At 36.9% G+C, this 27404-nt stretch overlaps 2 protein-coding genes and 1 pseudogene across 2 annotated transcripts; 1 reads left to right on the forward strand and 2 right to left on the reverse strand.

Annotated features, from left to right (window-relative positions):
* The first annotated feature begins 456 nt into the window (after positions 1 to 456).
* Positions 457 to 1215, forward strand: LOC141509630 (olfactory receptor 2AJ1-like). Its single transcript, XM_074219317.1, has one exon. It carries the CDS (start codon positions 457 to 459, stop codon positions 1213 to 1215), a length of 759 nt encoding a protein of 252 aa, XP_074075418.1.
* An 11571-nt stretch (positions 1216 to 12786) lies between these two features.
* Positions 12787 to 13761, reverse strand: LOC141492856 (small ribosomal subunit protein eS4-like; annotated as a pseudogene).
* Positions 13762 to 22578: 8817 nt separating this feature from the next.
* On the reverse strand, positions 22579 to 23559 carry LOC141509637 (olfactory receptor 2AJ1-like). Its single transcript, XM_074219329.1, has one exon. It carries the CDS (start codon positions 23557 to 23559, stop codon positions 22579 to 22581), a length of 981 nt encoding a protein of 326 aa, XP_074075430.1.
* Between the last annotated feature and the right edge of the window lie 3845 nt (positions 23560 to 27404).

A 27404-nucleotide genomic window follows, 5' to 3' on the forward strand; every position in this document is an offset into this window, starting at 1 on the left:
CTAAAATATATTTTAAAAGATAGTTATGATGATGAACATGAGAGTTGTGATGATGATATGAACAAAATATTTGGTTGGTTCAGGGAAATTTTTACTACTGGTGTGCTTGCATTTTTAACAAACAAATATTTCTCCCCCAAACATCCATTACTATATGACCTCTTCAATGCACTGAAAAATGGTCCATACTATTACATGAGAGGAAAGACTAGGCACTCAGAGGCTCAATCAGCTTCCTGATTGTCCATAAGACTAACTAATCAAATAGAAAAGAAACAGGCATGTAGAATTACCCAGACGTACCACTTTCATTTTCTTCAGCAATTCCTTAAATGAATTGATCATCCCAAGTATTCAATTAATTGAAGTAACTAATTTAATTGATTTTTCATTGAATTGCAATTTATTAGCCTAAGTCAATGAAAAAATGTTCTGTAAAGTCATTATTTTATAGCCATGGACTTAGTCATGGAATTTGATTTATCTGTTCTTCCATTTTTTTCCATGATGGCCATTAACTACATATCTGGCAGGAAATCCATCACATTTGTAGGTTGTGGGTTCCAGATCTTCCTCTTTGTGATGTCTGTGGGTGCTGAATGCCTTATTCTTACAGCCATGTCCTATGATCGCTATGTAGCTATCTGTCACCCACTGCGTTATCCTACTCTTATGAACCATCAAATCAGTGTCATGCTGGCTGCTGTCTGCTGGCTTGGGGGAATCATGGATTCTTCCATTCATACAATTTATGTAATGCTCCTCCCATTTTGTGGCACAAGGACCATAGACCACTTTTTTTGTGAAATCCCAGGCATGTTGAGAATCTCTTATATAGATACATCACCATATGAAGAAAACGTCTACATGAGTTCTGTATTCTTCTTAATTCCCTTTTCCATCATTCTTATCTCATATGGTCAGATTCTCTGTATTATGTTTCATATGAAATCAATGGAGGCCCAGAAAAAAGCCTTCTCCACTTGTTCCTCCCACCTGGCTGTGGTTGCCATGTACTATGGTTCATGTATCTTTACATGCATGAGACCAAAATCCTATCACACTCCTAGTCAGGACAAGGTATTAGCCATCTTATTTACCATTCTTTCTCCCATGCTCAACCCTGTCATCCACAGTCTGAGAAATAAAAATGTCTTATGTGCCCTGACAATGGTTTTTAGTAAAGCTCTTAGTCACAGAAATGAAAACTTTTAAAAATTAGATTGAATGCCCATGGATGAACTATTAGAAATGTGTGGAAAATATTCAAAGCAACATTCATGCATTTTGGATGTTGAATTAAATTAACTTTAAATGTCTGAAAAATGAACTAAATTAGCTCACCTATAGCTCTCTCCAAAGAAAATCAAATTGTTGAATTTATTTCATGAATTGTGGTACAATTCATATCAAGAATGATGTTATGCTTCATGTTTCATTTGCTCTATGACAACATTTGTAGAAGATAACAAAAGGATGTTAAGGTAATATTAAAATGTCTGTGATCCTTGGCATAATGTTTCATCATCAGGACTGCATCAAAGGTGCTATCAAATGGCATTGTTATTGGTAGCATCATTGAACAGTATAGCAGTATCAGTGAATTTCACAATGGCCAACTATCTAGAATCCAACTACTCCGTGCTCAGCAGGGCTTACTCTCAAATGTCAGACTGTTCCCTCATACAAACACACACAGATATACACACACATAGACACACAAATACACACACACACACACACACACACTCCCCTTGTTTCCATTGAAAAAAGAAAATAGCTGTCTCCGATTATATACAGATTATATACAATATATGGATAGGTAACTTGTGATGGTTGATATCATATTAACTTGAGATTTTCTTTTTAACTGCTGAATACAATTGAATTATGGACTGATATGTGAATTTATCTTTGTACTTATATGGAATGTAACCCTTTTATAATTTTCATTCTAAGGTTTTTGAATAAATAATGTGATATAAATATTTTAAATGCTAAAATAATATGTATATAATATATGCTTGCATATATAAATGCATGTGAACATGTATGTGTTTATCTTGATGTTATCATTTAATCTTTCAAACTATCCAACTTCTGCTTCTCATTTTTCCTGTATTGCCAATCATATTCCTCTACTACCTTCTATACTATTATTTATCTAAAAGAACATGTGATCCTAAGGAGCCTGGACTGTCTACCTTTTAAATATTCATTCTTTGTGATTAGAATGTGCTTTGTTCACAGTAGCCACTGTAATCTTCTTTTGAGTCCTCCTGCCACTTATCATTACACTGTTGTGTTAGTGTATGCGTTGTGCTGAACAAAACGGATGACATGCATACAATCATTCTGAAAAGAACAACCACACATTCATGATTCACCATCTCAACTGGGCACTTACTCTACTGGGATATCCTCCTATATCTGACTTATCAACTCACTACCATTTTCCCCACAGTTGCTCTTTTAAATTTTTTCATTCTTCCTGTTGTTTACCACCTCCTTCCCCCCAACCTGGCCTCTCAGCTGGGATATTTATCTCATGTTTGACATAAAAAGAAAACCAGACAAGACACTCTTTTTCTCTCTTTTTACACATCTCATATCACTCCTATGTTTTTCCACTTACCTCTTCATTCACTCTATCTCACATGATGAAGTAGCTTTAATCTTTACTAAGGCTAACCACTTTACCTGTTGAAAGAACCTATTTTTTCAAGTGGTTTCCTATTGCTGGTTTCCCTCTGGCATCCAGAGACTACCACAAATTTTAAACATTTCCTTTTCTATTTGCTCATTTCTTACTGTTTTTAAACATGCCCATGTCTCCCCCATTGAAAAAAGGCAAAAACAAATACTTCACATCATCTTTCCACAATGATCATGGTGTATTTCCTCTGCCTTTTGAGTTTAGATTCCATGAAAATTTCAGTTTTTATGCAAAACTCTACTTAAAGTGATCAAACTAGAGTCTTCTTAGATCAAAAGGAAAATAACTAAGAAAAGACCACTGAATTAATTTCCAAATAATGTGATTAATTATTATTCTAGGAATAGTTCAGCCTGACATGTAATGGACATCAAACTACAAAACACTGAAAAAAGGGGGACCAATGATTGTTTTTTTTATTAGAAACTTCTTGAGTAAGAGAAGGGAAATATTATACCTATGTTAAATGAATTCAGAAATTTATGATCATGTAGTTTCCTTGATCAATTGAAAATATTTCATTGAGATATATTGTATTGACATACTAGAGTCACTCAACAAGAAAACTGACAGATAAACTTTGCTTACATTATTGATTATTGTTTGTCATCATTGAAGAAGACCAAAATGACATCACAATATTTTTGTCTTACAGCATGTTTGACTGGCAGATCAGACCAATATGAACTTGGAATGCTCAACCACAGACTAGGCACAATTAAGCCATACACCAAGGGGAGATTCTCTAAACTCATGCATTTTATGTTTCCTTTGAATTATTTCAATTATTCTTTTCTCCTAGAGGATAGCACTGTCTCTGATGAGAGTGCATCAGGCTGAGCAGTCCTGGGGCACTGTCTCCAATTTTGCACAATCAATACCTAGAGACTGTCGCTGTATCACTTTTTTCTAGCCATCTCCATTCCCCATGTGAGTTCCCCATGAAATAATCTTCCTGGCAAGGGTACATTTAATACTTGAGCTATATGGTCAGTCCCTTGCAATTGTTCTCTCCATAGCAAAGTTTGAATGTTTGGCAGTTAAGTTTGAGAAAGGACATCAGTGTCTGGTATCTTATCCTGTCAGGTGATCGTTAGAATCTTCCTATGACAAGTAATAGAGAAGCAATGAAGTTTCCTGGTAAGGCAGTGTTGCAAATATTATAGAAGTATTTCTTTCTCTAGGATCATATCCCTATCATTACTCAATGTGGCTCCATCATTCCTGAATGGTTGAGTTGTGCCATTTCTCTTTTACCCATAAATAAACATCATAAAAGCACTTTGGATTGTTTATTCCCATAAAAGTGAATATCATTTTACTTAGTCAAGAATCATGCCTTTCTGTCTTCATTTATACTTTTTGTTTGTTGAAATGAAATGTTACCTATTGAGAAATAGATGACTTCTTCTGCTGGTAAACCCAGTGGAGTTCTCGTTTTTCATTTAGGAGTTACTATGTTTCCCCATCATTTTCAATAAACCAGTTGTGATGTCTGCAAGTGGTCTGACCCGGATGAATAAATGTAGTAATGTGCACAAAATCTCTGAAAGCTTTTCTGCTCAGTTGTTGCCAGTTGTGTATTAGTTCAACTTCCCCTCAAAATTTACAGCAAACTGCTAAGAAAAGTAATCTAAATACTTGACATTAATTCATCTATTTGTCTTGGGAACTGAAATTTCCCAGGCTGTGTCTGGGATCATTCCAGCATTCTGAACCATAAATTTTCCTTGCCATTCTCACATTCTGTCTCTCCTTGAATTGAACAATCTATTACATGCCAATATTTGCTATGAGCTCAGGAAGTTTGATTGCATTTAAGTAAATGGAAGATAGTGTTCCCCTAATCTTCAGAAGTAAGTTATCTTTGCTGATGTTGTTTCAACTCCTTTCCTTCTAAAGACCCATTCAGAATTATAAGTTTGTCCCCTTTTGATATAGTGATGACAAGGGTCCCCAGGTCTTCATAATATTTTTTCTCTGATCTCACCAGTGTTCTTCATGACAGGAATATAGGAATTAGTGATGGTACCAAGGCATTTTCCTGCAAGTGGCATATGCATCACCTTAAGCCTGTCATTTACTCTTTTAGTAAGTATATATGCTGGTTGACTAGATTGGGATAAAGGATATATTCAAGGAAGAGTAGTATTCATATGGGATAGAACTCTTAAAGACAAAGAAAAATCATTATAACCACATTGTGACATTTGACTATTATCAGTTTTGGATAACTCCTCCTATTCTCCACATAAAGATATTAGAGAAAATATCTGACCAGGTCATAGAGACAGGACTGAAGGCAGATCCCTGTGTATCTGAGCAGGCTTTTTAAAAGTACACCCTGCTCATCTCATGATGAGAGAAATGAGCTAGAAAAAAGTGCCCTAAAACTACTGCAACCAAGCAGTCTCTTCAATGGAGAACAGCAAACCAATCCCAGCAGTAAAAATTCAAAAATTATATGCAAAAATTTTGCAAAGATAATTGCAATCATCACTGGTCCATGGAATGTGTGTTTATTTACATGGCACATCCCACATGCTTATATGAACTGCTTATATTAAAACCTTGTGATAGGTGCAGCAGGGTGATGCAATGGATAGAGCACCAGCCCTGGAGTCAGGAGGACTTGAGTTCAAATCCAGACTCAGACAGATAATAATTACCTAGCTGTGTGACTTTGGGCAGGTCAATTAAGCCCACTGACTTGCCAAAAAAAAACTGAAAAAAAAGGAAAGCCTAGTGTTAGAGGTTTTGGTGCCTGTAATGGTATAATTAAATAAAATATACTGAATCTTGACTCCAACATAGTGATGTCATTTTGATCTTTGAGAACATGACAATAACCAACATCTAATCTCACTACCCATTCTATCAGGAGGTATCTTCTTGTTTTGGAATAGAAATTCCCCAACTTATCTTCAGTCTTAAGAACTATAAGCTACTCTCAACCTAATTTAATCCATATTTCAAGAAAGTTTACTAGACTATGATCACTGAACATGCTTCAGATTTTTGGAGTAAAAGACAGGAGAATAGCAAAGGTAGATAAACAGTCCTGAAAAGAAGTTGGTTAACATATAATTCAAACAGAAGTATAACATATAACTTGTATGTTTTATATATAGATGCATAGATACATATTCCATATGGATATGGAATTTATAATATAATTGTATGATATGTGTAATCTATTAATAAACTGTATACAAGTTCACAATTTCTTCATAATCTTATTGAAATGTTGGTGCATATCATGATTTTTAAGATTAAAAAAATAATTTGACAGGAAATTCAACAAAGGAAACTTTTCCCATGTATATTTATGAGTGAAGCAAAAGAAAGGCATCTGACAGATGGAAAAGTGAGAAAGATTTGTAAAGATATTTGTAATGGATCATTTTAACTATCAAATAACACTAGTTATATGATCTTGGTCAAGTCATACAGCTTTGCCTCGCATCCAGTATCATCTCCAGTCCTCCTGCTTCATATCTCACCACTGTATCCAGATGGTTCTGGAGGAGAAAGTGAGACTGGTGACTTTTTACATCATACCCTCACACCAAATTAAATTCATGCTTGTAATGGAATCACCTAATATCATAGTCTCCTTTAAGAATGAAGGACCAATATCATCATCAGTCTGTGTCTTCCATTGACAGCTTGTGATGGCAGATAAATGAGAAAAGGAATTCAATAAAGTTGTCTGGACACCTTATGCTGAAACCTTGACAAATGTGACACAGCTGGGAAGACCTCAGGTAAACATATCAGTACAGTAAGTTTTACCAGAGGTTATTCCTATTGTCAACACTAAATGGATGCCAAGCCACTGGTGTGGTGATGACTATAGCTAGTTTTGTCATTGGCATGGAAGTCTCTCAGGAAAAATGGACTTTAGGCTATAGAGATAGGCATGAAGATATCCAAGAAATGGCATTTCCAGAGAAAAACCATTGCAGTTGAAGACGGGGGGAACTCTTCCATCCCTGACCTTACTCACAGAAAAACACCTTGTATTCAAAAACAGCTTCAGTACTAGCTATATGACTTTGGGCAAGTCATTTATTTCTTTTTGCCATACTTTCTCATCTGTAAAATGGAGACACATTGAAGAATGAAATGCTTAACCACTCCAGCATTTTTTTTCCCAGAAAATTCCATAAGCAATGTACAAGGCCAGATAGAGTAAGTCAGAGCTGAATAGGAAGCCGTATAATTTAATGTTAAACTCATTATGTATAACCACTTGGTTCAGATGGGAAATTTGAGGTCAGACTTTTTAGATATCTTGGGTTTGTTTTTTTGAACTTATTTCTGCTTTTTAATCTTTCTTTTTCTTAATAATAAATAAAACATTTTTTTTGGTTGAGTGAACAGAAAGTTCAGGTGAGCCTCAGGTAAGGCATAGAGTGGGTGGATGAGAAGGACTAATTATGAGGAACTTAATATACTGCATATATTCCTGTATGGGAAGATATGAACCTCTCATTTATAAGAACAGTTAGAAGGGCTATACATAGACAAGGCACAGGAGGGAAATGAATATAATACTACAATATGGTATAAATATGGAGTCAGGTGATAAAGGAAAGTACTGGGAGGAAGGGAAAGGAAAAGAAGAGGGGGCTAAGATATTTCACATAAAAGAGTCAAGAAAAAGCTTTTTCAATGAATTGCATTCTTCATTCTCATCAGAAATGACTCAGTGAAGGAATAACATACATATTTAATAGGGTAAAGAAATCTATCTTACTCTAGAGAAAAATGAAATGAAACAGATTGGAAAAGTAGAAATGGGGGGAGGGAAGAGGGGATTGGTGATAGAAGAGAGGGAGGATCATGGGAGAGGGTACTCAGACACAAAACCCTTCTGAACACAGGTGAAGGAGAGACAATAAAAGAAGTGGAAATAGGGAGAAATAGAATGGAGAGAAATATAGCTAGTAATAGCAACTGTGGGATGGGATATCGAAGCAACTTCTCTGGTGGACTTATGATAAAGAAAGCATCTCATGCCAGAGACAAAGCCAGTGGAATCTGGACACAGATTGAAATATGCTTTCTTTCCCCTCTCAATTCATTTCTCTTGTGGTTTCTCTAACTTTGTCTTCTGGGGAGGAGTTTATGTTTTGCATTTACAGTAAGATTGTTGCAATAATATAAAATAAATAATTGGAAATTCCAGCCAAGATGGTGGAGAGACAATAGGCACAGTTCTAAAGTCTCCTGATCTTTCCCTATCTATCATATGAAACAAACCTCTTAACAGAAATCGGATCCACAAAACACAGAAAGAAAAGCCAGGAGAAAGAACACCTACCTCAGGATTAATCTCCTGCAGCAGCATAGGGAGAATTCAGGCACAGAGGATGGATCAGCCCCAGATCAGCCAGATTAGCAACTGAATTGGAGCCAAGGAGTTTGAGGGCCCGAGAGCTGGATCTGCTGGATCAGTGGTGGGGCTAGACAGTGGGGTCTTGAGTCAACTAGGGAGAAGAGGCTCTGGTGTTGGTACTCATCCTCTGGAACTTGCTGACAGGGTTGGGGGAGAGTTCCAGTGCAGGAGAGCTGCAGACACCATTCCTGGGCTCCTCTGCTCTGAGGAACTCTGAGTCCATGCCTCCATTATGTCTGAGGACTCTTCCAGGAACAAACAATTGCAGACTACTTCTGCCTCAGGCAAAGGTGTGTGAGCAGAAGAACCAGCCTGGCTGACAATAGGGAGAATAATGACCTCACCCCCATGATAAAGCCCACCATTGATTGAAGGCAAAAGGATTCAGTAGCTCCAACCCCTCCCTTCAAGCTAAAGGAGAAGGCCTCAATCAAGGTCACAGACACTCCAGAGAAAGCAACCAGCACCTCCTACTGGACAGCCAGAGAAATTTCACTGAGTGAATAAAGCCTCTAGTGATCCCAAGTAGCTGTGAAACAGCCCCTGGGTCAGTGGAAAGGTGGATCCATAGAAAAAAAAATTGGAAGGAAAATACCCTAACTAGGAGAGACCTAGAACTTCTTAGGAGAATAAGATATGGTCTTCAGCACAGAAAGAGTTCCTTGAAGAAATAAGGAAGGAGTTTAAAAATCAACTGGAAAATTTGGGAGAGACAATTAATACCTTGCAACAAGAAAACAAATCCTTAGAAAATACAATTGGACAAATACAATATGAGAATAAAACTCCCAGATCCTCAATTGGGCAAATGCACAAAGTAAATAATTCTCTCAAAACCTCATTTGGTCAAATGGAAAGCTCTTTCAAAAGTAGAATTGACCAATTGGAAAAGGAGTGCAAAAGGTTTATGAAGAAAACTCCTCCCAAAACATAAGAATGGAGTCTGTAGAAACTAATGACTCCATGAGACAGCAAGAGGCAGTTAAAAAAAATAAAAAAATAGAAAAAGATGGAAGAAAATGTAAAATACCTCATCAGCAAAACCACTGACCTTGAGAATAGGTTGAGGAGGGGCAACCTGAGAATTATTGGACTTCCTGAAAACATTGAAGAGGAAAAAACCTGGACTTAATATTACAGGATCTAGTGATGGAAAACTGCCCTGATACCATGGAAGCAGAGGGAAAAGTAGTTATTGAAAGAATACATCAATCCTCTCCAGAAAAAGATGCTAAAATGAAAACAGCAAGTAATATTGTGGCCAAATTCCAGAACTATCAGATAAAAGAGAAAATCTTGTAAGTAGTCAGAAAGAAACAATTTAAATATCAAGAGCCACAGTAAGGATTATGCAGGACCTGGCTGCATCAACATTAAGGGATCTAAGGGCCTGGAATGAGATATTTAGAAGAGCAAGGGAGCTTGGAATGCAGTCAAGAATCCATTGTTCCACAAAGATGAGCCTTCTCTTCCAGGGAAGAAAAGATGGACATTTAATGAAATGGAAGCATTCCAAAAATTCTTGATGAAAAGACCAGAGGTAAATAGAAAATTTGGACATCAAACAAGAGGTTCAAGAGACACATGAAAAGGTTAAAAAAGGGGGGTTGTTGGTAAAAGAAAAAAACTGCTATCCAATAAGTTGAAAATGGCTATATCCCAGCATGGGGAAAAAGATTCTCATAAATCTTGAGAATTGTAAGTCTAAGAGAGAGAATCGACTTAGCCAGAAGTGATGGACATTCATGACCTATCCATGAGAATGCTATCCAATGGGATGTAACTAGCTTTAACCCCACTTGGGAGAAAGACTCTAATAACTCTCAAGAATTTTAACTCTATTAGATAGAATGTACTTAGCTAGAAGTGAGGGATACTCAGAATTTTCTATGACTAGGACAAAATGATCTAAAACACACTACCTCCTTATAAAGGGGGACAGCAAGGAGATGGGAGGAGGGAGGGGATTGAATGGGGTAAATCTCATTAAAATAAGAGGTACCAAATACCTATGGTAATAGAGGGGAAGAAGGGAGAAGATGAGAAACACATGAATATTCTTCTCATCAGACTTGGCTTAAAGTCAACTTACACATACTTAATTAACTTAAAAAAATCTAACCTTTCAAGTATTAACAGGGGAAAAGGAGAGGGGGGAATGGAGAAAGGGAGCAGAAGTGGAGAAAAAGGGGAACTAACAAAAGGAAGGGAAGGGAAAAAGTAAAAAGGGAAAGGGGAAAGAAAGGGGAGGGGTGATATAGGAGGGCAAGCACACTGCAGGGGGGTGGTATTCAGAAACAAAATACTTGGAGGGCAATAAAGAATTAGAAATCATAACTTTGAATGTGAATTGGATGAACTCTGCATTAAAATTTAAGTGAATAGCAGAGTGGATTAAAAACCAGAATCCTACAATACGCTGCTTACAAGAAACTCATTTGAAGCAGAGAGATACATAAAGAGTAAAGGTAAAAGGTTGGAGCAAAATATATTTTGCTTCAGATGAAGTAAAAAAAAGCAGGGGTAGCAATCCTTATCTCAGAGAAAGCAGCAGAAAAAAATAGCATTGAAAGAGATAAGGAAGGAAAATTTATCCTCCTAAAAACTACCATAGACAATAAAGTTATTTCAATACTGAATTTATATGCACCCAATGGGATAGTGTCCAAATTCTTAGACGAGAACCTGAAAGAACTACAGGAAGACATAGAGAGCAAAACTCTACTAGTGGGAGACCTCAACCTCCCACTCTCAGATCTAGATAAATTGAATCATAAAATAAATAAGAAAGAAGTTAAGGAGGTAAATAGATTGTTAGAAAAATTAGATATGGTAGACTTATGGAGGAAATTGAATGGTGATAGAAAGGAATATACCTTTTTCTCTGCAGTACATGGAACTTATAATTGCACAAATAAGTTGTATATAGAGTAAGTTAAAAAATAATAGAGAGTTGGAACAAGAACTAAAAAGGATTGATTTTAGTTGGAACTTTTTTTGATTTTTTATAAAAAATTTTTTCCCAATTACAAGCTAAGATAGTTTTCAATATAGCCTTTTGCAAGCTTTTGACTTACATGTTTCTACCACACTCCTTTCCTTCTCCCCTTCCCAAGAAAATAAGCAATATGATATAGGCTGTATACATACAAATGTATTTAACATCCTGTAAAAGAAGAATTAGAACTGAAGGGGAAAGGGAGGAGGGGTTGGGAAACATCAGAAAGAAAGGGGAAAAAATAAAACAAGTTTTAAAAAGGTGAACACACTATCATTTGCTCTGCATTCAGATTTCATAGTTTTCCTATGTATGTGGATAGCATTTTCCATGACATGACTTTTAGGATTGTCTTTGAGTCACTGAACTGTTGAGAGGCATATGCCCATCATACTGGATCATCCCACACTGTTCCTTTAAAAGTATACAATGATCTCCTGATTCTGCTCACTTTACTCAGTATATGTTTATGCATTTCATTTCAGGCTTTTCTGAATGCCTCCCAATCATGATTTCTTTCAGAACAACAGTACTCCATAACTTGTTCAGACATTTCCTAATTGACAGGCATCCTCTCAATTTCCAATACTTTGCCACTACAAAAAAAGGCTACTATAAATATTTTTGTATAGGTGGGTCTTTCATCCTTTTTTATAATCTCTTTGGGAGAGATACTTATTAGTGGGATTTTTTTTAATTAAAGAGTGGACAAAATTCCAAATTGCTCTATGGAATGGTTGAATCAGTTCACAACTGCACCAACAATGAATTAATGTCCCAGTTTTTCCATATCCTCTCTGACACTGATCATTTTCTTTTATTGTATCTCAGAGCTGTTTTAATTTGCATTTCTCTAAGCAAAATAAATTTGGAGCACTCTTTCATATGACTGTAGAGAACTTTAATTTCTTCATCTGAAAACTGCCCTTTCATATCCTACGATCATATATAAATTGGCAAAAGCATTGCATTTTTATAAATTTGATGAATTCCCTCTCTATATTTTAAGAATAAGTCCTCTTTCAGAAATAATTTCTTCTCAGCTTTCTGCATTCCTTCTAAGTCAAATTTACAAGAATGCTAGTCATTTTCCAATTGATAAATGGTCAAACAATATGAACAGGCATTTTTCAAATAAATAAATACAACTTGTTTATAGTCATGTGAAAAAATGACCCAATTCACTTTTTTAAAGGTTTTTGAAAGGCAAATGGGGTTAAGTGGCTTGCCCAAGGCCACACAGCTAGGTAATTATTAAGTGTCTGAGACCAGATTTGAACCCAGGTACTCCTGACTCCAAGGCCGGTGCTTTATCCACTGTGCCACCTAGCCACCCCTCCAATTTACTTTCTTTTTTTTTCTTTAAGTTTTATTAATATCTTTTGTTTTAACATCAGCCATTTTGCAATATTCCTCTCCCCATCCTCCAATCACAGTGAGACTTCCCATGTAACAAGTTAAGCAAAACCAATAGAGGTATATCTTCCACGCCATTTTATGCAACAGTCATACACAAAGTACTCTAATTCAAGGAAAGAAGAGGAAAGCATTATGGCTTATTCAATATTGCTTTATACAACTGAGCTGTTTAAGTTTCTTATTTTTTGGTGTAATTTGTGTATTTGTAGAATAATCATTTTAAAAACTGAATTTAAAATCTGAATTTGACTGAAAACCTACAAATTCTCTCATGATTTACAATCATTTAGCCACTGCTCTGCTTAGCTGCCAATCTCTTATCTCTCTCCTCAGCAATTGTAAGACAGATACCCTTTCCTCTGGGAAGAGAGATCCAAGGCTTATTACCTTTGTCAATAACAAAAATGTTTGAAAGCCTAGTGGCAAAACTATTGCTATTGGCATCTTTTACATGAACAACATCAAAAGAGCCAGGATGTTTCTCCCTATTTGTATGTAATCACACCAATTCGACCCAAGTTGACTCCACTTGTCACCATACATAGGTTTCCAGTATCAAACTTAATGAAATCAGTGAATTTGCCAGCCTCTAAATCAATCTGAACTGTATAATTCACTTTGATGAGGGGATCTGGATAACAGATAGTACGGGCATCATGAGTCACCAGATGGGGAATACCCTTTGTACCCACAAAGATTTTTCTCACTTTACATAACTTATATTTAGCCTCCTCAGCTGTGATATGATGAACAGCAAAGCATCCCTTTGTGTCATATACCAAACAGAAATGTTCCCCTGTCTTCTCAGTGCTAAAGACATCCATAAAACCAGCAGGATATGTGATATCAGTGTGGACCTTGCCATCAATCTTGATGAATCGCTGCATGCAGATCTTCTTTACTTCATCTCCAGTAAGGGCATACTTGAGCCTGTTTCTCAGGAAGATGATGAGGGGGAGACATTCTCTCAACTTGTGGGGACCTGTAGATGGTCTTGGAGCAAATCATCCTATTAACTTATCCAGCATCCAGTGCTTTGGAGCTGCTACATGTTTCAGATGTTTCTTGGGACCACGAGCCATGGCTACACTAAATCTGGGATATAGCAGGAAGTTTACTCAACTGCAGGTAGGGTCGGAGACTACTTAATGGCTGTGTTTGGCCACGTCACTTTAACCCTCTGGGCCTCGGTGCCTTCTCCAGAAGCACGACCAGCTGGTCCCAGGGCCGTGCGGCAAGAGCTCCAATTTACTTTCAAAGTTATAATTACTATTTTTGAAGTCCTCAAATTTTCAATGTGAACAGTTCGAACTTGGAAATCAGGAAATTGCTCTAAGTTTGGTTGATTATCTAGACTTAAAGTGACAAAATGTTAGTAGTTCAGGTTAAATAGAAACTGTGTTAACATACTTTTTCAAAAAAAAAAATTATTTGTTTCCCAATTACAAATGCAGTTTTCAGCATTGATTTTTGTATTTTTTGCACTTCCACTTTTCCATCCCCCATCATAAGATAGCAAGTAAGCTGTACATAAGATAGCAAGTAAGGTTGTACAATCTTGCTACACCTATTTCCATGTCACTCATGCTGTGAAAGATTCAGAACAAGTGTGAAAAGTCAAAAGAAATGAGAAAGAATGTAAATGTTAAAAGGGTGAGATAGTATGAAAGAGTGATAGTGTTTGCATTTAGAGATCATAGTTGTTTCTCTGGTGGTGGATGACATTTTTCTTTCACAAGTCTTTTAGAATTGTCTTTTATCTCTGAGTTGCTGAGAAGAGATAAGTGTGTCATAACTGATAATACTTAATGCTGCTGTTAATATGTACAATGGTCTCCTGGTTCTGCTCACTTCTATCAGCAATAGCTTATGGAAGTATTCCTAGGTTTTTCTGAAATCTGTTGAAAAGTCATTCATCAATTAATATATATTTTCTAAATTTGCAATTCTTTGTCACTATAAAGAGTTGCTATAACATTCTTGTAAATACAGGTCTTTTCCCCTTTTTATGAGCTCTTTGATGATATTGTTATAACAATAATGATATTGTTGCATCAAAGAGTATGCACAGTTTCAAACCTCTATGGATATAATTCCATATTGCTCTACAGAATGATTGTATCAGTTCACTACTCCACCAAAAATGCATTAGTGCCCTGGATTTGACATCCCCTCCAATTTTGATCATTTCCCTGATCTGTTATATTAGTCAATCTGATTAGTGAGAGGTCTTAAGTAGTTATTTAGAGCATTTTATATGACTATATTTAGCTTTAATTAATCTGAAATCAAAATGTTTTTTTTTTGGAGAGTCAGTAATTAAACATTTTATAGCAATTGGATTGGAAGGACCTTTTCATTTCAGGAGAGACAGTTTGATGCAATGGCAGAAGCAATAGACTAGAGAAAGGAGACATATCTTGGCTTTGAAAGACTCCTCCTACTTTCACTAATCATTGCATTTACTGCACCCTCAAATATATTAGAGTACCAAATCTAGACAACAAAAATCCAATTTCTTATGTCACTTTTTGAAGATCTATTGAAATCAAGGAATGAGTATGATGAATGCCAGAACTAGGATGGCTGAAAAGATAGACTACACCACCTTGGGCTCCACCAAAAGAATTACTGAGTATACTTTCCAAAGTCATTTAATGACTCTTGCTGCTCTCCCATTTTCCCACATTCTCTCTCACAAATATACACAAATGCACCTACAAACAGACACATACAAACATACACTTTGAAACTCAGACTTTCTTGAAGGCTTCAGTATTTTAATCACATGTGGAGTTATCTACAATGGCATGCATCGTCTCTATAGTAATCATGGACTCTTGTCTCAGGTATGCCAAAGAAGAATCTGCTCTCAGTATGAGGAGATTACATGATTGTTCATATTTATATATGAGTTATTCTTTTTTAATTAAAATTTGAGGAGGTCTGGGAGGGATTATGAAAAGAAGAGACTACAAATAACAATAAAACTATGGCTTCAGTTCCTTATCTGCTACTTACTAGAGTCATATTTCCTTGACTCAACAGTAAAATGTATACCAATTTTTGGTCTATATACATCAGGGTACAGTTGAGAGAAAAATTCTCTCCATATTGGAAAGGGCTAACTCGTGCTGTTGGCAGGACGTTGGAATAAGCCAGAATCATAAAGACCAGAATACAAACCCTACTTGTAATACTTCTGAGCCGTGTGATCCTGGGCAAGTTCTTAACCTCTCTCACTAGGTTTCCTCGTTCTTAAAATGACATTCATAGCACCTGTCTCATAGAGAACCAAATAGAATAATCTAAGTAAATGTTTTGGACAGTCTTGGAGTGCTTCATACATTCTAGCTTATTAAATCAAAATAAGCTTCATTTTGCTTTTGCAGAATCATCTATCGTTCATTGAGTCCTCAATGAAAATAAAGCATGCCTTTACACAGGCTCTTCTACATGATCCCCTCCAGTAGTATATGTGGTGTTGGGAAGATCTGACTTTGAATCCAGGTACTGGCACTTACTTCTTATGGGCTATTGGATAAGTCACTTAACTGCCCAAGTTTCCTCATTTTTAAAACAACAAGATGGTAATTGGTTATTTCAAATATATCATTCATTTCTGAAGATTTGACCCTCTGATCCCAGTTTTGATGTTCTCATCTTTAAACATGATATTGATCAATAGAATCATTGAATGCCATTGTCTAGCTGAGGCAATGAAAAGGGTTTATATGGACTCAGAATGGAGGTGTAATAACCTTCCAAACCTTTAAAAGTTCAACAATAGTTGAAATTTGGGATTCTTCTTGCTGGGGTATTGCCCTTTCCTGCAAAAATGTTTAATAAAAGAGCCCTTCAGTCACTGAAGACTAAGTTTTATTATTAGGAGCATATCTATCAGATATTAAGAAGAGAATGAGAGGGGAGAAGTAGAGAAATGTTTTCTAGATGGATTTTTCACAAAATTTAACCTTTAAAGACAGAGAAGGGTGGCTATGCAGTGTAGTGGATAGAGCACCGGCCCTGGAGTCAGGAGTACCTGAGTTCAAATCTGGCCTCAGACACTTAATAATTACCTAGCTGTGTGGCCTTGGGCAAGCCACTTAACCCCATTTGCCTTGCAAAAACTAAATAAAATAAAATAAAATAATATAAAATAAAATAAAATAAAGACAGAGGATAAAGAACATGATCATAATGGAAGGTGAAGTGAGGGTTTTGTTTTTCTTTTTTACTTTTCAATGGGTGAGACATTAGCATGTTTTTTTAAACAAGGTGATGGGATTAATTGACTTGTCCAGGGTCACTTAGCCAGGTATTTATTAAGGGTCTGAAGTCAGATTTGAACTCCAGTCCTCCTGAATCCAGGATGGGCATATTGTAAAAACAGAAGGAAAGGCATAACTAAATAAAGAGATATTTAAAATTAGTTATAGGATAAGAATAGCATGGGGCAGAAATCTGGAAATGAGAAACACAACAGGAAAGAATGAATTCTTTTTTTTTTTAATTATTTTTTATTCTCATTTTGTACAAATGTTTTTTTACATTAATAAAATATTCTTGTTTACAAGTAAACAAAATAACCCTCCCCACCCCCATGAATATAGATAGACTTGCTTGGGTGAAAAAAAGTAAAGGGGAGAGAAAAAAATTAAAATTAACAAAAAGAATACTAATAATTGTAGGTATGGTCAGGTGGCGCAATGGACAAAGCACCAGCCCTAGAACCATGAGCACCCGAGTCCATATCCAGCCTCGTAAACCCAACAATCACCCAGCCATGTGACATGCAATCCACCCAATCCCCACTGCCCTGAAAAAAACCAAAAAGAAGAAAAAAAAAGACCCAAAATAAGATAAAATAGTAATAATAGTAGGGGTGGTTGGGTGGCAGACAGAGCATTGGCCCTTGAGCCAGGAGCACCTGGGTCCAAATCCGGCCCCAGACACCCAAAGATCACCCTGCTAGGTGGCCCCAGACAGGCCACCCAGCCCCCGTGCCCTGCACCCTCCCCCAAATAATAATAACAAAAAATGTGCTTCAGTCTTTGTTCCAACACCAACAACTCTGTCACGGGTGGATCACATTCTTTATGGTAAGTCCATCACAAAAGTTACTTCCATATTTTTCCAATATTGCCATTGCTGATCCCAACTCCCTCCTTTCTTATTTCTCCACTACCATGTACTATATTTGGGTCACTGAGTGGTGCAGCAGACAGATCCCTGGTCCTGGGGCCAAGAAGCCCTGAGCCCCCATAGCACCCCTTAGGCTCAGAATCCACCTGGCCCTATGGTCCTGGACAGGCCTTCCAATCCCAGCCCCTTGCAAGAAGTAAAAATGAAAATGTATTATATCTGACCACTCTCCCCTCATGGTCCATCCTCTCCTCCTTTATTCACATCCCCACCCCTTCCCCCTGCTCCCCGCCTCCTTCTTACTCCATATGTCTATACCACATTGAGTATATTTGTTGTTTCCTCTCCTAGCCATCTCAGGTGAGAGCAAAGGTTCCCTCATTCCCCCTTGCCTCCGCCCTTCCATATCATTGCAATAGCTCATTGTAATAAAAAAAATCTTATTATGTGAAATATGTTGGACTATTCCCCCTCTCCTTTTTCTTTCTCCCATTCCATTTCCCTTTTTTTCCTATTGACTCCATTTTTACACCATATTTTATCTTCAAATCCAGCTTTCTCCTGTGCTTCAACTATAAAAGCTCCCTCTACCTGCTCTATTAACTGAGAAGGTTCCTATGAATATTATCAGTATCATTTTTCTATACATGCAGTTCATCCTCATTAAGTCCCTCATATTTCCCCCTTCTCCTCCAATCTCCATGCTTCACCTGAGTCCTGTATCTGAAGATCAAACATTCTGTTCAGCTCTGGCATTCCAAAAGGAACATTTGAAATTCCCCTGGTTCATTGAAAGTCCATCTTTTTCCCTGGAAGAGGACATTCAGCTTTGCTGGGTAGTTCATTCTTGGCTGCATTCTAAGCTCTTTTGCCTTCCGGTATATTGTATTCCAAGCCCTATGAGCTTCCAATGTAGTTGCTGCTAAGTCCTGTGTGATCCTGACTGCAGCTCCACAATATTTGAACTGTGTCCTTCTGGCTGCTTGTAATATTTTCTCTTTGACTTGGGAGTTCAGGAACTTGGCTATAGTATTCCTAGGGGTTGGTGTTTTGGGGGATCTCTTTCTCGGGGGGGATCGGTGGATTCTCTCCATTTCTTTTTTGCCCCCCTGCTTCTAGAATATTAGGGCAATTTTCATGTAGTAATTCTTTGAAAATGATGTCAAGGCTCTTTTCCTGATCATGACTTTCAGGTATTCCAATAATTTTTAAATTATCTTTCCTAAGTCTGTTTTCCATATTAATTGTTTTTTTTTTCAATGAGATATTTCACATTTTCTTCTAATTTTTCATTCTTTTGGTTTTGAAGTATTGATTCCTGATTTCTGGTAAATTCATCAATCTCCCTGAATTCTATTCTTTGTCTGAAGGATTTGTTCTCCTCAGAGAGTTTTCTTATCTCTTTTTCCATCTGGCCAACTTTGCTTTTTAAGGCATTCTTCTCCTCCATAACTTTTTGAACTGTTCTATCCATTTGACCTAAGCTGGTTTTTAGCATGCTATTTTCTTCAGCATTTTTTTGAATTTCCTTGACTAAGCTGCTGACTTCATTTTCATGTTTTTCCTGCATCTCTCTCCTTTCTTTTCCCAGTTTTTCTTCCAACTCCCTCATTTGATTTTCAAAGTCTTTTTTGAGCTCTGTCATAGCCTGAGCCCAATTTCTGTTTTTCTTGGAGTCTTTAGATATAGGAGCTTGTGCTTCCTCATCTTCATACTGAGTATTTTGATCCTTCTTGGGCTCATTTGCAAAATATTCCTCTATAGTCTTCCTCTTATTTCTCTGCTTGCTCATTTTCCCAGCCTGGGACTGGTTTGGGGGTGCTTCCTGAGCTTTTGGGACACTCTCACAAGGGTCTCAGTGTGTGAGGCTCTGTCCTCCCTACTGGTCTGTGAATGACCATAAGCGCCCCCCTATGCCACAGGGCCAAGGTGGGGGGGCCCTGTTGTTCTATGGAGGGGGGCCTAGACTGGGATCAGGATCTGAATGTGGTCAGAGCCCCAGAGTCCTGTTCCAGTGGCAGAGGACAGAGCTGGGCAGTCTCTCTCTCTTCACTCCCCTCCCTCAGCTCAGTGGGCTCATGCCCTGGGGGCTCCTGCTTACCAGCTTCCCCTGCCTCTGTTTCTGAGTCTGGGCTGCCAAAAGACCAAGCTGCTCCCTGTGTGCCCTGAGGGCTGGGCTCCACGTGCTCTCTCAGGCAGAGGTCCCCCGCTGTTCCCCCACTTTGTGCCCAGTGCTCCCCAGGGTGCAGCTCAGGACACTCCCCCGCTTTTGGGAGCCATAGCTCCCAGAGCCCTGGGGCTGCCTCCCAGAGGCTGAAGTTCTTTCGCTCTGGCTGGCCACCCCTCCGACCCTAGGTAGCAGAGCCTTTCTGCTCTTTTCCAGGTTACCTTGAGTAGGAGAACTGCCTCTCTGGGTCCCTTTGTGCGTTCTGTCTCTCGAAAGTTTAGTTAGACTCTTAAGCTTATGAGTTTTATCAGAGAGCTCCTAAGACTGGATCCCTTGGCTCCACCCCCTGCATCTTAAGAATGAATTCTGTAAGCATGTGGAAGGGTTGGCTTTAGTAAAGATTCATCATGAAAGATGGATTGAAAGAGATAGTTGGAAAAGCATAGGAGTGATGTGAGATGCAGAAGAAGAAAGAAAAAGTGTTTTTTGTTTAATTGTTTTTGCAAAATGTGAGATAAATATCTCAGTAGAGAGAGCTGGGGCAGGAAGAGGGAGAGCCAGATGAGGCAGCAGGATTAATGAAAATGTTTAAAAGAGCAATTATGGGAAGTGAGTTGACAAGGCATATGTAGTAGAATATCCTAGTAAGTGTCCTACAGTATGTGCCCAGTTGAAGCTCTGAATCATCAATGTATAGTTGCTCCATTCAGAATAAATACATTATTTTCTTCATTTTTGTTCAGCAGAGTGAATGTAGTACTGAGGATAATAAAAGATGGCGATTATTCAAGACAATACAAAGAGGTTAATGATGATAAAGGCGAGAAGGACTGAAGAGAAGGGTACAGTGGCTACTGATTGCAAAAAAACTATAACCACAAAGAAAAGATAATGAAATGGTAGACTGACTAGGCTCCCTAGGACTTCATGTTCTATTAGATACCTATTGGAAAAAAGGGGTATTAGTAATTTAGGAAAAACGAGAAGTAGTAGTTGCAAATGTTGAAAAATAAATTGATAACATTAAGATACACACATGCATGTTCAAAGCCATATCTAAATATATTTATGTCTATATATATGTGTTATACATATAAATGATTTTAGCATGTTGATAGATTACAAAAAATTGTGATAAAGAATAAATAAAAAATGATGAAAAGTTACAGAAGTATTACATTTTATAAAAGCAGAGTGAATTCAGATATCAATCAATAATTCAGACTCATAAATGATGCTGCTAATAAAAAAGCAGTTTGAGAACATCTTTGATTCAGTATTGATGATGGAATATTATGTCATAAATCACAGAACTTTTAAATTTTAATTTAGCATCTGGTTGTTACCTTCAACAAATGAATGAGTTTATTGTCTAATATGGAGGAAATTAAACATGAATCATAGCATCATTCTTTTTTTAATTAATTTTTATTAAAGATAGTATTTGAGTTTTACAATTTTCCCCCCAATCTTACTTCCCCCACCCCACAGAAAGCAAGCTGTCAGTCTTTACTTTGTTTCCATGTTGTACCTTGATCCAAATTGGGTGTGATGAGAGAGAAATCATATCCTTAGTAAAGAGACAAGAATTCTAAGAGGTAACAAGATCAGACAATAAGATATCAGTTTCTTTCCTAAATTAAAGGGAATAGACCTTGAACTTTTTTCAAACTCCACAGCTCCTTAACTGCATACAGATGGGACTCTCCTTTGCAGACAGCCCAAAATTGCCTCCGATTGTTGCATTGATGTAATGAGCAAGTCCCTCAAGTTTGATCATCACTCGCATGTTGCTGTTAGGATATACAGTGTCTTTCTGGTTCTGCTAATCTCACTCACCATCAGTTCATGCAAATCCCTCAAGGCTTCCCTGAAATCCCAGCTCTCCTGGTTTCTAATAGAACAATAGTATTCCATGACATACATATACCACAGTTTGCTAAGCCATTCACCAATTGAAGGACATTTACTTGATTTCCAATTCTTTGCCACCACAAACAGGGCTGCTATAAATATTTTTGTACAAGTAATGTTTTTACCATTTTTTTCATCTCTTAAGGATATATACCCAGTAGTGGTATTGCTGGGTCAAAGGGTATGCACATTTTTTTTGCCCTTTGGGCATAGTTCCAAATAGCTCTCCAGAAAGGTTGGATGAGTTTGCAGCAACACCAACAGTGTAATAGTGTCCCAGATTTCCCACATCCCTTCCAACAATGATCATTATCCTTTCTGCTCATATTGGCCAATCTGAGAGGTATGAGGTGGTACCCCAGAGAAGCTTTAATTTGCATTTCTCTAATAATTAATTATTTAGAGCATTTTTTCATATGGCTAAGAATTGCTTTGATCTCCTCATCTGTAAATTGCCTTTGCATTTCCTTTGACAATTTGTCAATTGGGAAATGGCTTTTTGTGTTAAAAATATGACTCAGTTCTCTGTATATTTTAGAAATGAGTCCTTTGTCAGAATCATTAGTTGTAAAGATTGTTTCCCAATTTACTACATTTCTTTTGATCTTGGTTAAGCATCATTCTTGATGTAAATTTTACCAGTGGTCATGAAATAAATTCAACAAATAAATATATTTTCCTTGGCATGTCATATAGGTGAGTTGGTTGTGTGATTTTGACATATATTTAAAGATAGAAGGAAGCATCATTTTTGGTATCAGCCCACAAAAAAAGCATGAATCTACTTGTAATATTTTTCACCCATTTCTAATAGGTTATCCAAGGCAATTCAATCTAATTTTTAAAAAATATTCATTTCTATGACTACTTATTTTAACTAAAATCCTCTTCAGGGCACATAAGACATCTTTATTTCTTAGACTGTAGATGATAGGGTTGAGCATGGGAGTGAGAATAGTATATAAAATGGCTAAGACTTTGTCCTGACCTGGAGTATGATAAGATTTAGGTCTCAGATATGTAAATAAAGCTGAACCATAGTATATTATAACCACAGTCAGGTGGGAGGAACAAGTGGAGAAGGCTTTTTTCTGGGCCTCTACAGATTTCATATGAAGCACGATATGGAGAATTTTGCCATAAGAGAAAAGAATTATGATAAAAGGAATTAGAAGGAAGAATACAGCACTTACAAAGACTCCTCCTTCATATTGTGATGTATCAACACAGGAAAGTCTCAACAAAGCTGGAATGTCACAGAAAAAGTGCTCAATGGCCCTTGTGCCACAAAATGGGAGGAGCATTACATAAATTGTATGAATGGAAGAGTTGATGATTCCACCAAGCCAGCAGCCAGCAGCCATAAGGACACTGATTCGATGGTTCATGAGAAAGGGATAACGCAGTGGATGGCAGATAGCTACATAGCGATCATAGGACATGGCTGTGAGAATAAGGCACTCAGTACCGACGAAGCTGGAACAGAGGAAGATCTGAAACCCACAACCTTCAAATGTGATGGATTTGTTGCCAGATAGGTAGTTACTGGCCAGATTGGGAACAATGTTGGAGATGTTCAAGATATCCGTGAAGGAGAGATGTTTGAGAAGGACGTACATTGGAGTGTGGAGCCGGAGATCAAGATGGATAAGAAGAATCAAGATTGTATTTCCCATAATTGCTATCACAAATATGATGAGAATAAGTGTTAAGAAAAGCAACCCATACTGATTTGGAGCCAATAATCCCAATAAGATGAAATCTCTTGCAAAAGTCTGATTCCTTTCTCCCCTCATCAGTATTATTCCTTTTTTCACCTATAGTCTAAAAGACAAGTTTCCAAAAGGGAAAGTTAGAGAAAATCAAAATCCAGACCTGAGATTGTGGTTGCAAAACAATATATTTCTGTAAAAGTTATTTCAATAATTAAGGTAAAAAAAAATTGCAATTAAAGAAATCAGTGAAGCAAATTACCTGTATTAACTGAGTAGCGGGGTGATTAGTTTAGTGACAGAAGTGCTGAAAAAAAAACCTGAAGTGCTCATCTGGGTAGTTCTATATTCATGTTACTTTCCTATTTGGTGTGTTAGCTTGATAGACAATCAGGAAGCTAATTCAGCTTCTCAAAGACTGGTCTTTTATCTCAAATGAATAGTAAGGAACATTTTTAATGAAGTGATAATAAACAGAACTTTGGGGGAGAACTATTTTTAAGATATGCAAATAAACCAAATTCAGTAGTAAAAATTCCCTGAGCCAACCAAGGTTTGTTTTATTCATATCATCATCATCATCATCATGACCATCATGATCACTATCATAATTACTTTTAAAATTACTTTTATTTTTTATTGTATTGAATAAAACAAATATTTGCATCAAAGTATTTTAGAAAAAAGCATGATTATACATGTGATTATAAATCAATGTCTGCATGCTATCATTTTTAAATATATACTAAATTTATTAGATGATTTTCCTTTTTCCTTTTTGGTCTTCCTTCCCATTTTTTTTACATATGACTTCTAATTGACAAATAGGTGTATACATATGTATGTATGTGTATGTATAAAACTGTTTTATATATTTTTTCATTTGTTAACTCATTCTTTTAATGTACACAGTATTTTCATAAATACTTTAATTTTAATTTATGTACTTATTTTACTCAAAATGTTTTAGTCACTCAAAGTTATTCTTAAAACACTAATGCTGCTATCATATACAAAGATCTCTTGGTTCTTTTCCCTTCACCCTTCATTATGTTGTAGGAGTCTTTCCAAGCCTTTCTAAGATCATTGAATTCAGCATTTTTTATGAGTGTTTATTTGTGTTTTTTTGGTTTTGTTTTTATCTCACTGTCTTCCTCTGAGTATGAACCTAGATCCTCTTTGGCACCAATGTGGTTATTGATGGTCAAATTAATTTTCCTTTGCTTATTCATTTTTTTACCCTTTTATTATTATAACAAGGATTTTAACCCCAGTTTTTCCTTCCCTACAGGGAAGGACAGAGAATCACACTGCCCTCATAAAATGACAGTTTTCTAAGTTAATGCACTTACCAGATATTTGTTCTCTCTTCTTCATGCAAATTCACATTCTGGGATCACTTCTGCTTAGTTTTGAAATGAAATTTCTTGAGCCCTGGGCTGTTTTCCACTTGAGATGCCCTTAGAAGCTATTGCTTGTTAATGAACCTGGATATGTTTGACCTTCACTCAGGGCAAATCTCAGCCTCTGGAAGTTCTGCCTTTTGTCAGGCCCTCTCAAGTTATCTTAGGGGAATAATTGTTTTATCTCTATATTTTTGTTGATTCAAATTCATTTCTTAGTTATTTTCTGTGTTTGTTGAGAAAATCTGGGGAGTCAAGAAATGTTTGTTATATTTCACCATTTTCCCACAGTTCTTCTTACACTACCATTATCAGCATCAGCAACAGCAGCAGCAGCATCATTACCATTATAATCATCATGGTGCAGAGGGTAGAGCACCATCCATGAGATCAGGAGCACCTCATTTCAAATCTGGTCTCTGATGCCAGTTGTTTGACCCTGGGTAAGACCCTGATTACCTCACATCCAGGGTCAACTCCAGTTCTCCTGATCCAGATGGTTCAAGAGGAGAAAGTGAGACATATAAATTGGCACAGTACTCCTCTCTCTCAAATGCAATTCATCTACATATCTTTGTATCACCTCTTTGATTTCATAGTGTTCTTCTATAACTAAGGATAAACGTATTTCATCGCCATCATTATTATGATCATTATCATTTTACCAACACTATCATTCATATCATGTCTTAAAATTTTTGAAATGTTTGATATATCTGATGTTAGAATCTTAGAGAAATAATATGAGACAAGTATTCTGAGGATAATTATCATATTGTACAACTGAGAAATCAGGAAGAATTAAGGATAAATACCTTGTACCAGATCACATGGCTAATCAATACCAAAGGTAGAATCTCAAGGCTGATCTCCCTGAAGTCAATTCTGCATTTCATCATTTCTGTCTGGGTGTCAACTTCAAAGGGAAGTGAATAGTATTAATTCCTATCTAAGGATTCTTATAGGTGGCATATGGAATTTGTCTCAAAATGCAATATTGTCCTTTTTCTTTGGATTTTTCTTTATTTTTCCAAAGATTTCTCAATTGTATTTTAGCAGTTTGGACCACAATTCTTGTATTGAATAATCCATGACTCCAAGTTATGGCTTAACTCTGCTCTATTATAGTCTACCTCCCAAATAATGATGAAAATAAAGAAAATAAGACAGATTGCTAGCATGCGCTGGCATTTTCAAAGCTAAAAATAGGTATATTTGGTGAAGATGGTGAAGAAAGTCAGAAACCTCTAGGATTTAAAGATTTCCTCCACAAACAGACAAAAACTTGCCACAAAATGAATGCAGAGCAGGAAAAATAATTTGCAATGTAGTTTTCCTCCTATAACATCTCAAAGAGACCTCAGAGAAGAATCCAAGGATTGAGGTTTTGTCTGAATGGAGTGTAAATCACCTTCCAGTTCTACTGAATGAACAAATCATAGGCTATAAGGGCATCAGTTCAAGAAATTTTTCTTCAAGTTTCCCATCATTGATAACTCCAAGAACTTCTACCTCCTGAACTTTTACCTCACAAATTTTCATCTAAAGATCAACAGATTGCTGAGTGAGGGAAGACAAAAGGATCACTCGCTGTTTCCAGAAACCAGGTCTAGAGGTTCTGAATAAATGTGATCTCTGGAGGTAGCTTGAGAAGGAAGCCAGGATAAGATGGGTGAGTGTGGTGCCATAGGAAAGAAGAAAATTTGACTCCAAAGCTAGATTTTTGCTTTTATACAAATCCTGCAGAACATTAGAGGAGCTAATTTGGGGATGGTGGTGGTGAGGGTGGGGGAAAGCTATGGGATACAGTGGGTAGAGCACCAGGTCTGGAGTCATGAAGAGTTGAGACCAGGTCTCAGACACTCACCAGCTGTGTCAACCTGGGTAAGTCACTTAATATTCAATTTTTTGTCTCAGTTTCTTCATCTATAAAATGAACTGAAGAAGAAAATGTCAACTTTTTTCCCAGTATTATTGCAAAGACAACCCCACATGGGTCATGAAGAAAAGAATATTACCACAGTTCCACAAGAAATGCAAAATTTGCTTAAGTTCTGGTTAGGTTTTCAAAATCGTCCAAATTGACCAAAACTTTTTTGAACCTAATCTAAAGTCTTGTGGTTTCAGTTCAAAAGAGAAAGGTAGGTTTTCTTAACAACTACTTTATGTCTGATTAACTTATTGAGAAATTTAAGCTTTTGGCGATCACTGAGGAACATAGCCCCTCCTCATAAATACTTATTTGAAAGAGTTTGAGGAATTGCCCATGTCTTACACTTTTACCCAAGAATTGTCATTTCAAATTTTTATCTACTTTCAACCAAGATGGTGGAGAGAAGTCAGTCACTGTTTTAAGCTCCCCTGATTTTCCCTCAGAACTTACTTGAATCAAGACTCTTCACAGATTTTGAGTTGACAGAATGCACAGAAGAATGAAGAAGAACATCTTCCATCAAGGTCTGTCACAGGAGAGTGTGAGCATGCCCAGGGCACAGGTGAGAAGTACAGAGCACTAAGGGTAGAGTG

Source organism: Macrotis lagotis, chromosome 1, assembly GCF_037893015.1.
Source record: "Macrotis lagotis isolate mMagLag1 chromosome 1, bilby.v1.9.chrom.fasta, whole genome shotgun sequence".
Classification (NCBI taxonomy): domain Eukaryota; kingdom Metazoa; phylum Chordata; class Mammalia; order Peramelemorphia; family Peramelidae; genus Macrotis; species Macrotis lagotis.

What these genes read in the sequence shown, in the direction of transcription:
- LOC141509637 (XM_074219329.1), bottom strand. Translation starts at nt 23,559, where the DNA reads ATGAGGGGAGAAAGGAATCAGACTTTTGCAAGAGATTTCATCTTATTG.
- LOC141509630 (XM_074219317.1), top strand. Translation starts at nt 457, where the DNA reads ATGGACTTAGTCATGGAATTTGATTTATCTGTTCTTCCATTTTTTTCC.